The 14,185-nt window shown below is 38.4% G+C and overlaps 2 protein-coding genes across 3 annotated transcripts in view; one reads left to right on the top strand and one right to left on the bottom strand.

Annotated features, from left to right (window-relative positions):
* Window positions 1-96: 96 nt before the first annotated feature.
* C4H4orf46 (chromosome 4 C4orf46 homolog) lies at window positions 97-1,662 on the top strand. The gene is made up of 2 exons (XM_054633731.2): window positions 97-332; window positions 428-1,662. The coding sequence occupies exons 1-2, from the start codon at window positions 171-173 to the stop codon at window positions 581-583; spliced, it is 318 nt and encodes a 105-aa protein (XP_054489706.2). The 5' UTR covers window positions 97-170; the 3' UTR covers window positions 584-1,662.
* Window positions 1,663-1,944: 282 nt separating this feature from the next.
* RXFP1 (relaxin family peptide receptor 1) overlaps window positions 1,945-14,185 on the bottom strand; it is a 46,632-nt gene continuing 34,391 nt past the window's right edge. The window contains exons 9-18 of one of the 2 annotated variants that reach the window (XM_054632993.2): window positions 13,440-13,514; window positions 13,087-13,158; window positions 12,164-12,235; window positions 11,348-11,419; window positions 10,872-10,943; window positions 8,837-8,908; window positions 8,373-8,602; window positions 6,615-7,025; window positions 5,879-6,097; window positions 1,945-3,846 (exon numbers count right to left, since the gene is read on the bottom strand). In XM_054632993.2, the coding sequence (XP_054488968.2) occupies window positions 3,545-3,846; window positions 5,879-6,097; window positions 6,615-7,025; window positions 8,373-8,602; window positions 8,837-8,908; window positions 10,872-10,943; window positions 11,348-11,419; window positions 12,164-12,235; window positions 13,087-13,158; window positions 13,440-13,514 (1,597 nt within the window). In that variant the 3' untranslated portion in view covers window positions 1,945-3,544. The remainder of the gene's footprint in view (window positions 3,847-5,878; window positions 6,098-6,614; window positions 7,026-8,372; window positions 8,603-8,836; window positions 8,909-10,871; window positions 10,944-11,347; window positions 11,420-12,163; window positions 12,236-13,086; window positions 13,159-13,439; window positions 13,515-14,185) is intronic. The other variant, XM_077177244.1, reaches the window with a different exon arrangement.

The raw sequence follows: 14,185 nt of genomic DNA, 5'->3' as shown, positions 1-14,185 counted from the left end.
GGGCGGCAGGACTACAGCTCCCAGGGCCGCCCGCCCATCCGCGGCCCGGGCGGCGCTCGGCGGAGCGGCCCTGGGCGGGCCGTGGGCGGTGCTCGGCGGAGCGGCCCTGGGCGGGCCGTGGGCGGTGCTCGGGGGGGAGGAGCTCCCGGCGCGGGAGAGCCGAGCGGGACATGGCTGAGGCGGGGCCGCTGCCGCCCGCCGCGGTGCCCGAGGGATCGCCCGGCGCCCACCCCCGGAGGGTCCGCAGCGGGAGCGAGGGGTCGGGGTCGCCGGAGCTGCCCGGCGGCGACACGCGGGAGCTGCTGGAGGAGGTGGAGATGCAGATCGGCGACGTGAGTGCGGCGCGCTGCCCGCGGGCGGGCTCCGGGGCCCCCTCGGGGACGCTGCCGGGCGCCGGTGACCCCCAACCTCTCTGCCGTCCCTCCAGGCCGCCTTCTCGCTGGCGAAGATCCTGGAGGCGACGTCGGCCGTGTCGGCCCAGGTGGAGGAGCTGGCCACCAAGTGCTCGGAGAACGCCCGGTTCCTCAGGACGTGGCGGGACCTGCTGAGGGAGGGCTACGAGTCGCTGAAGCCCAGCGGCTGAGGCCGGCCCTGCCCGCCGAGCCGCCCGCCCGGCCCGCGCTGCGGCGGGGCTCTCTTCGACCGCCGCCTTCAGGGACCTCACGTGGAGCTTTGTTTTCCCCGAGTTCTTACACAAATACTTGGGGGCTCTCGTATGGATGTTTTATGTTAGCCTACCGAATAAAAAAACTTTGTTTAGGGAATCAATTTTGACTTTTAGATTCTTCGTTGAAGCTCAAGCTATCACATACTCTCTTTTTTTTTTTCTCTCTCTTTCGTGCTAATGTGGTAGATACAAAGTTAGTATGTGTGCTACGTTCAGAACTCCTTACTAGTAGGGAAGTGGCGTCCTATGATAAAAAATTGTCAGCCCTCCTTTTTAAGAGCTGTCACCAGCAGAAACCCTGCCAACCCCAGAGAAACTTCAACTAACTTCAGTTTTTTGTTACACCCTCTTTTTTTTCATGTGAAGTATGGGATAATGAGACAAGTTGTGGCTTATTTATAAGCTGTAGAAAAACCCTATACCCCAAACCTTACTATTTTTAGCAGTATTGCAATGTATGTCTATAAAGCTGCTGATTATTTTTTGCAAGATGTTTTATTACTGCAAACAATTTTACCCAACCTTTTGTTGTAATAAAGTGCCTTATGATGAACCCTATATCTCTGTAGGGTAGACATTTAGCAGCATTGTTTACTGATAGGATGGATTATTATGAACTGTAAATAAAAGCTTCTATTAGTTAGAATAGAATCTGTGACATGTATTCTCCCATCCCTGGGGAAGCACCTCAGAGCTTTTTCAGTATTTGGTTTTTTATCTTTGCCTTAAGCAGTGACTAGTTTGATAGTCTAGAGCTTACTGTTAATAGAACCTTTTGGTCTGACGGATGGCTGATCTGTAATAAATAGCTGTCCTCACACTCCTGTACCTTAACCAGGCACTGTGGAAAAAAGTAATGCTGAGGTGCAAGGGCAGGCTGCAGGAGAATGTGACTCTGCCATCACTTATTAGCAGGCCTTATTTTTACTTATAGGACTTTGAGAAAGACCCATTGTAGCTTGCTTATCCGAACAATAAAGAAGTCACAAAAACTATCAAGTATTGACTGTTATTGTGATACTGATAGAAACAAAGGTGACAGTGAATATAACCATAATCATGTGTAGTGGAAAACGGATAGTGGCAAGGTCAGGGATCCTTGCACATTTCACCAAAGGCGGTTGCAGCCCTTGAGAGGGGCTTGGCCCATGAGTAAGGAACTTCTATTGAATTGAGTTCTAATTGTCCTAGTTAAAGACAATCCATGTGGCAGGATTTTGCTCAGGTGTTTTTAACTCCAACAAGCCGAAATGTTGCTGAACAGCTTGGAAAAGAAGTTTTGTTTAGCAGATAATATTTTATTTCAGTAGAACATACAGTAGTGGGAACAAGGTGCTTAACAATCTTCAGTTTCAAATCAAAAGATAATCCAAAGTTCTGTAAACAGTTGAAGTGTGAGCCACACTTTTTCAAAATTTTACTTCTTATACTGCTAAGAAGTTAAGTGCAAACATTGGAAGTATCTTTTAACTTAATTTTAAATAGTTTCAAATCAATACAAAAAAGAAGCTGTTTTTACCTTTTTGGGCTTCTAGGCCATCAGACTGAATACGGTACTGAAAGAAGAAGGGAAGTTGTAATAATTCATAATAGAAAACATTCTCTTCATTAAGAATGTGTGAAGGAACTGCCTCTAGGGGATTGATTCAGATGGGAAATTTTTTATTTTACCCTTGTAATTCTGGGAAGTAAAATAATGCTTCAAAAAGCGCTGAATGGCTGTGGTCTTTAAATTACTTTAACTATAATGCATCCAGTCATGTACAAAGTGATTAAAGTGTAGATGTCATGACACCTATTAAGACTGATAATTTTCTATTTGACCATCTCCCTTGTACATAGAGAGATATCTAAAGACTGGTATTTGTTGAGGTCTGCAAGCTGTGGTGAGCTACTTTTGGTAGCCTGTTAAGAAAAGTGAGGGAAAGAGCAGCAGCAAGGTGCTGGGATACTCAGTCCAGTCTTTCCAGAGTAAGAAGGGAGAAACTGCCACCAGTTAAAGCTGGGGGACACTCACTTGGGAAAAAAAAAACCAACAACCAAACAAACCAAACCCCTTATTTTTATTTTTTTCTTCACCACAGTTCTAGTTCTGCCTGAATTAGAATCTTAAAGATCATCTAGTCCCAGCCTCTCCCTGCCATGGGCAGGGACACCTTCCAGTAGACCAGGCTGACCAAGGCCTTGTCCAACCTGGCAACTGCATTAGAACTATCATTACCACTTCACTATTGCCTTTACATGAGTGAAATAGTCTGTAAATTTATAAAACAAATATAATTTTCACTTATTTGGCTTTGACAAATATAGTTAACTGACCTAATTATGAAATTTGAATGTTTTTCTTACAGCTATTGCTCCTTAAAGCTTTTAAGAGATGATGCAGCCTAAATAGAGCCAGTCAGAAACTTTGAGAAGAAAATACATTTCTTAATGAGGAAACCTTTAACTCTTAAAAAAATCACCTGTTGAAATGGGAACTTACAAGAAGAAAAAAAGAAAAAAGAAAACACAGACACACACACACACACACACTTCCCCATAAATAGATGATTTTCAAACAATCTGCTTTCAGGGTGAGATGTTTCAAATGACAATTCATGTTTTTTCCACACTCTTGGCTTCTGGAAGAAAAAATCCCCAAACATCTGATTTCTCATTCTGATCTAGGATGAATTGTCAAAATGTCAGGTGCTGCTGTGAGATGGTAAAATGCCAGTTCTACCTGCAAACAGACACATGGCTCCCTCTTCTTCCCGCAGTGGTTCAGGTGAGCCCTGGTGTCACACCTCCCTCATTTTCCTGTGGCTGTAAAGCAGCAAGCCCACGGATGTGACGCTAACAGTGCTGATGTCACCGTGAGGACTCAAGCCATCATTACGTGTAGGAATTCATTCTTGTTGACTGTGTAGTCACTGAAGCATCAGAAGAGTCGTTACAAAGCACAGGCGTCATAACCTTTGGCGTGATTTCATGCATTGGCCACATCTCTACCCAAATGAATGATGGACCGTACGGTTTCTGGCTGCCTTTACCTCTTTTGGATCTTCTCTGTCTGTAGTTGTACCAAACCTGGTGAATCATCTCTTTGAAAGGCCGTGTAGTCAAAGTGTAGAGAAGAGGATTCAAAGCACTATTTATTGGCAATATAAAAATCACCACCCAAGAAGTTATGGTACCTTAGGGAGGGAAAAAGAGAGGCAGCTGTAATATGCACCCCAGTGTATATTTAGTTATATTTATATAAATATATTTATATATATTTATATGTTAGGCTCAGCTCCTGGCACAACAGGTGCATTTCTTTTTCTTCTTTCTGTTACACTTGCACTGCTTCTTATCTCCCTCTGTTTTCAGTACTCCCTGCAAAAGCTGACATTTATTATTCTCCCAGTAGTTCCATTTATCCCTCTTTTCTATGCCACAGCTCCCTATTTGCCCTGACAGAAGTCTTGTTCTGGCTAAGCACCTTTTTCTTGCCCCAAAAGCTTCTGTCTCTGCTTTCCTCCTTATCTCTTCTTGTGATCTCTGTTCCCCATCCTCTTCCCAGGACTGATGACATGCAGCGCTAATCGTGCCCCTGATGTTCTGTCCTGCAAAACTATCTTCCATTCCCTGTATCCCTTCAGAGCCTAGTTTTCTCTTCTGCACCAGGACTTCTCTATTCCTCCCCTTGAAAAAGAGCATTGTATACATCCTCCTGATTGCCTTTTTCTGATGGTAAGAGTTTCTGTGTTTACTGTCTGCCTATGTCAGTCTGTGCATCTTTAAAACATCCCTTTCTCATCCTTTACTGTTTGGGAGATAAGTTACCTGTGGGGCAGGTGGAGAAGGGACAGGATTAAAGTGCTGAAAGATGCCAGTTGGTGCCTTCCCTTGTGTTGTTTGACTTATAAAATTGTTACAGAACTGTTCCAGGAGGCATAAAAACCTTAATTGACTTTCTCCTTACAGGACACCCCTCCACACTCCTCTCCACTTTTACAACTTTGTTGCAATATCAAGACATCCCTGTTGGCACCCATCACATAGGCTACAGTTTTGGAAACAAGCAGGTGCTTTGTTCTAAAACTATCACAATGTATCACCAACACAAAGCAAATGCTGTCAAAGGAGGTTTACAATTTGTGTCAATTTGGACAGCTAGCTGTCATGTCTTTAGTTTCACGAATTGAGTAATTACTCTTTAATCTGGTTCATCTATCGCAGGACATTAATTTGCTGAACCCAAGATCACCCTGTGATTCAGCAAGATTTCTTCAAGGTTTCTTGACTTATAATACACCTGCTTCTACTTTTCAAGATATTTTCTTTCAAATATCATAGGTGGTTTGATAGCTTCTTGAGGAACAATTTAAAAATATTTGAAATAACTAAATATTTAACATAATCAGCGTTACTTCCAGACAGTTGAGATGCAAGTCCAAACTTTGAAAATTTCAACTCCCAACCCTCCTGGTCAGCACATAAAGCAAAATCATCTGAGCTGAAGCATTTTCTTGCCAATGTAATATTGTGACATACATCTGTATACTGAGTCTGAATCCGCTGTTGCTGATTGTTCTGTTCATGCTCACATGTCCTTTCTAACAGGGTTAACAAGCCCCACACGAAGAGGCTTTTTTCTGGCATCTACTGGTATTGCAAAGAGAAGGAAAAAATTAAGGTGCAATTTTAGTCTTTTAAGTTACACTATTTTGACATGGGAGTATATTCACAGCATGAAGAAGATAAACAGATCTTTATGTGACTTAATGATTTGAACTATAAATACCAGCTTGTAAAGTAAAGTCATTTCAGAATAAGTTAGGTTATTAAATCAAGATAGAAAATACTATATTGTCCTGAGACATTTAGGCAACAGAACCAGCAAAAGTCCTAAGATGAGAAAAGCCAATGCAACTCAGCCTTGGTTTTAAAATATATTTTATACACTTTATAGATATTATATGCAGACACACTTTAATGATTTGAATTTTGGAGGTTTTTCTGCAACTCAAAGGTGACTAATCTTTCATTATTATAGTAATAGAGTTTAATCAAATAGCAAAACTATATAGTTCATGATATTGTGTGTACATATATATAGATATAGAACATTAAGTTGATTTCAGCAACATAGTTCATTTCATTAAATTATTTTTCTTCTGAAGTAGAAGGAACATTTCATGCAGGCACTGTTGAAACAGCCTCATAAAAGAAAGGACATACCTGGTATTTCTACTCGAAGTAAAGAAAGGAGTTTCAAAATAAAAATAGGTATCCAACATAGTGCATCAGTAAATACAATGAAGAAAAAACGTTTAGCAAGGATCATCTCTTTTTTAATATGATTCCGAATTTCAGTAGCCATAATAGCTGTCTGGTGAACACTGTAGAACATACTCCCATAGGAAAACACAATGATGATAAAAGCTGCCAAGTTTACACCTGTTTAAAAGTTAAAATTAATTATACCTTAAAAGAATAATTGCAATTCTACATCACCTATTTGCATTCTGGATAATAAAGAAGAATATTTCATCTAAACTGCTAGTCCCATGGAATTAAGTGGCCAGAAAATCTGAGTCTGTCCTCATCCTGAAGACTGAATTTTTGTCTCTACTCAGGTATTAATTTTATTCACTGATAATTGGCAAAAGATTGCCATCTGATTAAAACTAAACAGTTCTTCTCTAGCCTTACCATTGCTTTACTTCCCTAATGTAGTCTATTAATTCAAGAACATAATGATCAATAATTTCTTTCTACTTTCTCATGCCTTCATGCATTTTAAGATAAGTAGGCACACATCTAACACAGTGAAGTATTTATATTGGAAATAGTCTTTAAATGCTTGCTGAAGCATCTAAATCCGAGGAGGTGTGAACATCACAGCTATCTTAATTGTTTGAAAACTTGGTTCCTTTGCAGCTCTAGTAATACATAAAGAAGAAAAGCAACTTACCTAAGAAAATCACAACAGAATAAATCTGACTTCCTGTACTTTCTGATTGTTCTGAGTGAAGAGGAAAACAGACGCCATTGGTGCCATAGTAGTTCCTGAAAAATTCCTTATTGCTCAGTGGGATAAAAGCAACAGCAAACCCGATTATCCAGATAAGAACCAAAATGGAAATTGTCCTGCATTTTCTGGGCTTCAAACACCTAAAAGGATAAACTATGCAGATGTATTTTTCCAAAGTCAGATAAGTCAACAGTAAGACTGACACCTCTGTAGACAGAATAGCCAGCGATCCAACCAATTGACAGTGGATACTGTCCATCCACAACTGAGCGTGCTTGTTGTATTCTCCACGATATTTAAGATCAAAAGCTCCAATCACAAATAAATATATCCCCATCAGACAGTCAGCACCTGTGGGCACAGTGCTTAACATCATTATTTACACATCTGAATTTCCCATTCTCTCTGTACATGTATCTTGGAAAACAGACACACACATACACACATAAATAAATCTATAAGTATCTACTTCAAGTAAGCTACTACATAGATAAAGATATAAAATAGATATTAAATATAAAATCAATATTACATAGATATCAAATCAATATTACATCTGGAATAGTACTATGAATTACAATTACGTACTATGAATTACAATTAATTAATTATAATTACTTAATTATAGTAATTACTTAGTAATTAAGTAATTATATTACTTTTTCCTTTTTTTGTTTTCCTTTTCATTTGGTCTGACAGTTCATGTTTCATACTTGTTTCCATTTTTTAAAGCTCTGGTAAAATTGTTTTGCAGATAGAAAAATATACAGCTTTATTTATAGAAATATTCTTGCAACCCTTTTTAATTAGGTCTTATTTCTTTATTTATTTCTATATTAACATTTGGCTTAAGATAATTTTCTATGAGTAGGCCGTCTCTGCTGAATTCAAAGTTTATTTTTTCCACCTTTTGCTAGTTCAAAGTTCATGTGCATAGTCTTCTAAGACTAGTAAGGGGAGATGACCTGTCAACACAGAACTGAAGGCTTCATGGGTATTTTGCTAAAAATTTTGCATAGTATTCAGATTGTCTTATGGGAAAAACAAAGTTTCAAAATCATTGACAGGCTGTATTTAGAAATGTTGCGATAATTCTAGAAAATGTTGACAACTACCTCTCAAAATGCATCTAATTGCATTTGTTCAATCCTTATAGACTCTCCTGTATTGAGAGACTCAGGATTGTAGTGATTGTATTGCCAAGAAGTTCATCCATAAACTTGTCGTGCTTTCAGGACTGAAATAAAAAAAAATCACCCCAATTCCTAATATTGGGGAGCTAGGACAAATTAATTTTCTATATTTGCATAAACAACTTTTGTTTGTGCAAAGAATAGAATATTTGAACACAATAATTACATGGAGAAATCACTACTTACTGAGAAATGCATAGTAAAATATAGGTTTTTGGGCATTTGAAATACTGGAATTTTATTTCTTCTTGCTGAAAAAAGTGGGTATTTGACAGAATTCCCACAGCATGAAAATCAAACATGAAACCTTTGGAATGTCCCAGCTGCCAAAGGCAGCATTTAATGAGACCTCTTGGTATATAAACCACAGCATTTTGTGTTTTCATTTGCAGGGTCACGAAAGCAGAGTTAATCCAATGCTGGAAATACATCAGTATGCTATAATAACAAATATCATACATGCTACAAGCAGACTAAAACGATACTGTAGATATGGAGTACTCACAGCAGAGAGACATGATGGAGATGGCATGCAGCTTGTTCTCTGATCTGATGTAAGGCCTCATGCAGATAACAAAAATGTTCCCAAAGCAGGTAATGGCAGATACAACCCAGACAAACACTCTCTGTATGATGCTGGCTAAAAGGTTCTCGAGGGAGGAAATCCCATCAGTGTTGGGTTTGCAGCTGCGCACATGAGGAGCATACCCACAGTACTGGAATTTCTTAAAATATCTGGTTGTGAGAAACAGATGAGAGATCATGCTAGATTGGTTGTCAGAATATCAAAACTATCTAGTAACTGCTCAGAAAACATATTTTGAAAGAAGGAAAGTGAATCAAAAACGATCAAAATTTGACAACTGCTCATGTACTGCTTTTCATACACCTTTGTTTTCAATTAGCCAGTATTCCGTAATTGTAAAATTCAGGCCAAGGAAAGCAAACTTTCTAAAATAATCTACTTACATGTGGGAAAGGTTTCTCAAGGGACTGAACATTCTCCTCTGGATGTTTTCAATTTCAATGCCCTCCAAGCTGCTGTAAAAATACAGTCTCAGTAAAAAGCCATAGAAACTTGGTGGCAAACCCCCAGATTTTATGAGCATTTAGTTGAGATTTTATGATTATAGGAAAATAGAGAATAACTTTATTGCATCTAATCTGTCAACCCTTCAAAACCTGACCAAAAAGTCTTTGTAAAATCTGGAGTGGAACAAAAAGGAATTGCAAATAATTTTAATAAACTCACTGTTCTTCCCGATTCATGAAGAAAATTCTTAGTGCTGCACTCAGTCATGAGAATTGATGAATGTCTTATTAATATGTTGCCCTTTCAAAATATTATGCTACTGATGTTCTTTCATCATATCTGGGGAAATGATAACTTGGTCTAGTAGTAATATTTTTACACATCTCTTCCCTCTTTTATCCCAGGGAGTGCTTTATTGGACAAACAAACCAACCCAAGAACTCAGTCTCTTCTTTATGTCAAAACCAGCAGGAAGCTGGGACACAGAACACAGCATGTAAGGAAAAATGCTGGCTTTTTTGTGACACATAGGTGGGATTCCTTATTTTAAATTTTACACCTATATATATGAAAGCAGTAATATTTTCTCCCCTGCAGTGCTAGATCAATAAAATTTAACTCTGTAAGATGTTCTTTTAGAACTTCAGGTTCTGTATCCTTCCAGTCCCTCCTATTCTCTGCTTAGATGTGCACCTGTTCAGGGGTCTTTGGTTCTCCTTGTGGGGAGCCTTATTTGGATTTATTGTTAAAGATTTGAATGTAATATTCCTGTGAGTTCTGAATTCATTTAGGCAAAATGGAGAACTGGTTAGTTGATGTGGATTGGTGGGCAGTTTTGCTGGCAGATGTGAGAAAGCCCCAACATGGAATTGTGCTACTTTTATTTGAGTGCTGCAATGAATCCTAGAGAGTGCTTTCCCCAACTATTTCTACTATTTCAAACAGATGAAGAGGGAACTGGTGTTCTACAAGCAGCCAAAATACAGTTGCCTGTTTCTATCTCAAGATTTAACAGTTATTTTAACTAAAACAGGTGGACCAAGGCCATCACCACTGAGTTGTACGATTTCTTTGGTGTTAAATAATAGATAAAATGATAAAATCATGCTGTAGCTTGACTGTTAAGGAGGTAATTGGTTATTATTTTCTGTGCTCAGGTGCTTATTTTCATAACACTTATATAGATTTAGTATTTTCAGTTCATTAGCCTTGTACCAAATTTAGTTGAATTTGGCCAGGGGATTGCAGTCACTGTGAGGAAGCTGGTTTGATCAACAAAGGTATGTGTACTGCTGGCTACAGCTCACACATAATCACATCAGGTCAAACCATAAACTCCTACTGCACTGCTGTCCAAGAAAACATCTGGTTTTTGATCTCCACAACCATTGCTAGTAGGGCCTGTTGCAATAGGACAAGGGGTAGCGGTTTTAAATGAAAAAAGGTAGATTTAGACTAGATATTATGAAAAAATTCTTTATGAATAGGTGGTGAAACCTGGAGTAGGTGGTCTAGAAAGGTGGTAGATACTCCATGCCTGGGAACATTCCTGGTCAGGCTGGACAGAGCTCTGAGCAACCTGGCCTAATTGAAGATGTCCCTGCTCATTGCAGGGGAGTTGAGCTAGATGACATTTAATGGTCACTTCCAAAACAAACTATTCTATGATTTTGAAGTGATGTCTGACAAGAACCAATACTTCAGAGCTGAAGTGACCAGTGAAGAGGTACTTAAATCTATTGCAGGATAATTTCAGATTTGCAAGATTGTTGCTGCACTATCTCACATTTTTAGGAGGAGCTCTGCTGGCAGAATTCAAGTTAGAGCTACTGTATTAGTGCACCTGCAAAACTCCCCCTAAACTCTGCAGGGGCAATTTCTTACAAAACATATTCTAGATCATGTCCTACTGAGGAAGATGTGCAAAATCACAAAGAAAATATAGCTAAAATATAAAAACTTGATACTTACAGGGATTTGAGTTTAATTAGAAAATCAAACTGGTCTATTTGTATTTTCTTGATGGGGTTGTAAGAAAGGTTCCTGTAAATGCAACAAAAATAACTTTGGCCACATTCCTTACAACTTGTTCTAAAAATAAAGTCAATCTACTTTTGAAGTTAAATCCTGATATCATGTTAAGTGTTTTCACAAAATTATTAATTTCTCATGATGTAGCTAGCATAGCTCATCTTGTGTGGACTAACAAGATCTAGAAAAAGGTAGAATTTGGACATGCTGTCTTTTGGGACATGAAAATGCACATCTTTGACAAAATTATTCTGGACAAAATGCTATATAAAACTGCTTTTGGTGTGTTTTTTAGGCAGAGCTTAAATGATGCATACAAATAAATGTGCTCTTCTCTTTTCTGACACATATGACTGAAAGCATCATATCAAATGATGAATATACAGTTATGTATAACAATAAACAAGAATTCTTACAGTTGTGAAAGCTCCTTTAGTTCCTTAAATATATATGGAGGAAGTGATTCAATCTTGTTGCTAGCCAAATCTCTGCAGAAACACACAGGTTACAGTAAGTTCTTACTACACGCAGTAATTTTACTGAATAGTTTTGCAGTTCCAATATACACAATTTTATTTGCCAAATAGAATATTATTTATTCTAAAGGTTATCAGAAATCTGGATTTTAAAAGAATGATGTTAAAACAAGGTGGGAAGCTAGATCTATCAGATCTTGCTTTGTCTCATTAGTTCAGATATACTGTTAAATACATAATTTATTGTTATTTTATTTCCATCAAAAAGAAAGTAAAATACCATTAATTTGGCTTGTAGAAACTTACAAATTAATTAAACATATTTTTTCATGATGGGAATGTTTCCACATGGACTAAACTGAATATCTTTACTTTTCTTTTATTTCTACATTTCATCTTACTTTAACTGTGCAGAAATCCTAAAAACAGAGGAATAAAGGTCTCAGTCCAACCAAAACTGTCAAACTGGCCTAAAAGATGCTGAAGGCACACATGCACCTAGATTGTAGTGATACAAGAATAATTAATATTATTATATTTAGGGAACATAATGTGAGAAAAACCCCAATATGATTGATACAGATGATGTATTTTATTCATTATTTCTTTCCTGTTCAACATATCTTTAAAAAATACCCTAAGGAAGGATGCCATCTCCAGAGTATGTTATACGAAATAGAATTTATGATGAATGTTATTTCTAATATAAATCACAAAACTGTGTGTTTTTATAAATAAGAGAAGAAATCTACTCACAATTCATCTAACATCTGGAGAGAAGAAAAACTGTTTTCATTTAGGGAACTGATTTTATTTCGTCTCATCACCCTGAAAGAATAAAACAAACTTATGTTTCTTCTTCTTGGTGTCTATTTAATTTTGAATATAAGATTTTATAAACTTTAAAAGTTCTCTGCATCTTCAAATATTTGCTCAACTCAGTTAACAAGCTAATTGCATCTAGAAGTTTGCCATTTTATCATTTGATAAATAACTTTTTTTTGCCTATACATGCATGTACTTCTACATATATCCATATGTATACGTACACACATGTACATCCATGGAAGGACTGAGGGCTGAAAGACTTGTGACCTAATCATGTCTCAGACACAGGTACACGGTTGTGCAATTTTTCATTCACCCTTATTTCATCTGCCACTGAGCTTAGAAAGCCAAGAACATGGGTACTGCAGAAGTGTTAAAAAATGAAAGTGACACTTACCATGGAGCCTACTGATCTACCAAAAAGGGATTTTCTGAAGATGGGTACATCATCACTGAGGAAACTTTGGAGAAAATTCTAAAACCGACGAACCAGTCAAACCACCAGCCAATCAAAATAAGCAACAAGCTATGTATTTTTATGTTTTCTAGTTCTCATTATGAGATCTTTGACTCCAATACAAAGGTTATAAGGAAAATTTCTAAATCTTAGTATCAGCCAAAGTCTCTTCAGTGAAGTCTAGTTATATATTTCAATACTGAACTTTGCTGTAAAATATAAACAGTGGATATTCTGTGTGGTGCTCACTTCAAACCAAACATTTTAATTTAATATCCTCAAGAGATGAATAACCACCATACTCAGGAAACTTTAATATTAGCTGTAATGAATCACTTGACTGTTCAGCATAAGCACATCTCACTCTGGCTAGCCAGCATATCCAATTACTTACAGTACAGTTAGAGTGCTGCAGGACATGAAAGTGGCATTTTTCACGTGATGGATATGGTTGCCTTCAAGGTCTCTGGGATATAAAAGAACCCCATTAAGTCATTGAAAATAAACTCAGGCACTTATTCTAAGGTAATTGAAGAAAACTACTACCAGAATTTGACTACACAGAAGAGAGTGGGAGGCAGACATGGAATACTTCTGCACACTCAACTGATGACTTCAGGCCATCAGCCCCTGCAGTGACTCAGCAGGCACTTTGCAAGATCCAGCACCCCATCAGAAAAAGTGGTGTGGAACTGCCATACAAAGACAACAAAATAATATTTTTCCAGTGAAATAAGGTAGACTTACAGCCAGTTTAATCTTGGCATATATTGGCACAGAGGTTTGTCAGGCAAACGAGCAAGAGAATTATTCATCATCTCTCTAAAAAAAAAAAAAAGGAATAGTACAGCTGGTTATATTTACACAGTTATATCATAGAAAAAATTCGTGTCTCTTATGCACTTCTGAAAAAAAATCATTCCAATCTTGAATAGTTTTTAAAGTAGTATTATTTTCTTCAACATTCACATATTTTCTCTGTGGCATTCTGTGCAGCAATATTTTATCCCTAGCTTGCTAATGTCCAGATAAAGGAAAGATGTTCACTCCACTTCACTGCTATTGAAATGAAATATAGAAATCCAGTACAAATCTACTGTTCAGTCAGAACATGTAATTTCTATGGGTGATGGAGGAAGTGGGATGTGGAGGGAGGTTTCCCTCTGGCATGCAGGGGAAGAGGGTCCCTCATCTTTTAGGCTGGAGAGGGCAGTGGCAGATCATAGACTGGGGAGGGTGGTTGGGGTGTCACCGGGGGCAGGGACTATGGGGTTCCTCCTGTCCCACCATGGCTCTGGAGGACACCTGGACCCAGAGCTGCAGCTGCCTCCACCCTGCCCTCTCAGTGACACCTTTTATCATTTTCCTCACCCTTTTCTCTATACTTCTCCAGACACTGTGTGTCCACTGCTGCCAAAATCCTCCCACTATAGCACATTTTGCCAGGGTTAAGGGAAAACTGCAGGGGTACTGCCAGCACTCTGGGATGAGCA

This window comes from Agelaius phoeniceus, chromosome 4 (genome assembly GCF_051311805.1).
Source record: "Agelaius phoeniceus isolate bAgePho1 chromosome 4, bAgePho1.hap1, whole genome shotgun sequence".
In the NCBI taxonomy this organism is placed as follows: Eukaryota; Metazoa; Chordata; class Aves; order Passeriformes; family Icteridae; genus Agelaius; species Agelaius phoeniceus.
Note: the sequence above shows the minus strand (reverse complement) of the source record. Positions and strands in the feature narration are given on the sequence as shown.

Bases quoted from the DNA above. Each gene is read 5' to 3' on its own strand.
- C4H4orf46 (XM_054633731.2), top strand. From the start codon at position 171: ATGGCTGAGGCGGGGCCGCTGCCGCCCGCCGCGGTGCCCGAGGGATCG. The intron at 333-427 runs GTGAGTGCGGCG...CCGTCCCTCCAG, and splicing joins TGGAGATGCAGATCGGCGAC to GCCGCCTTCTCGCTGGCGAA.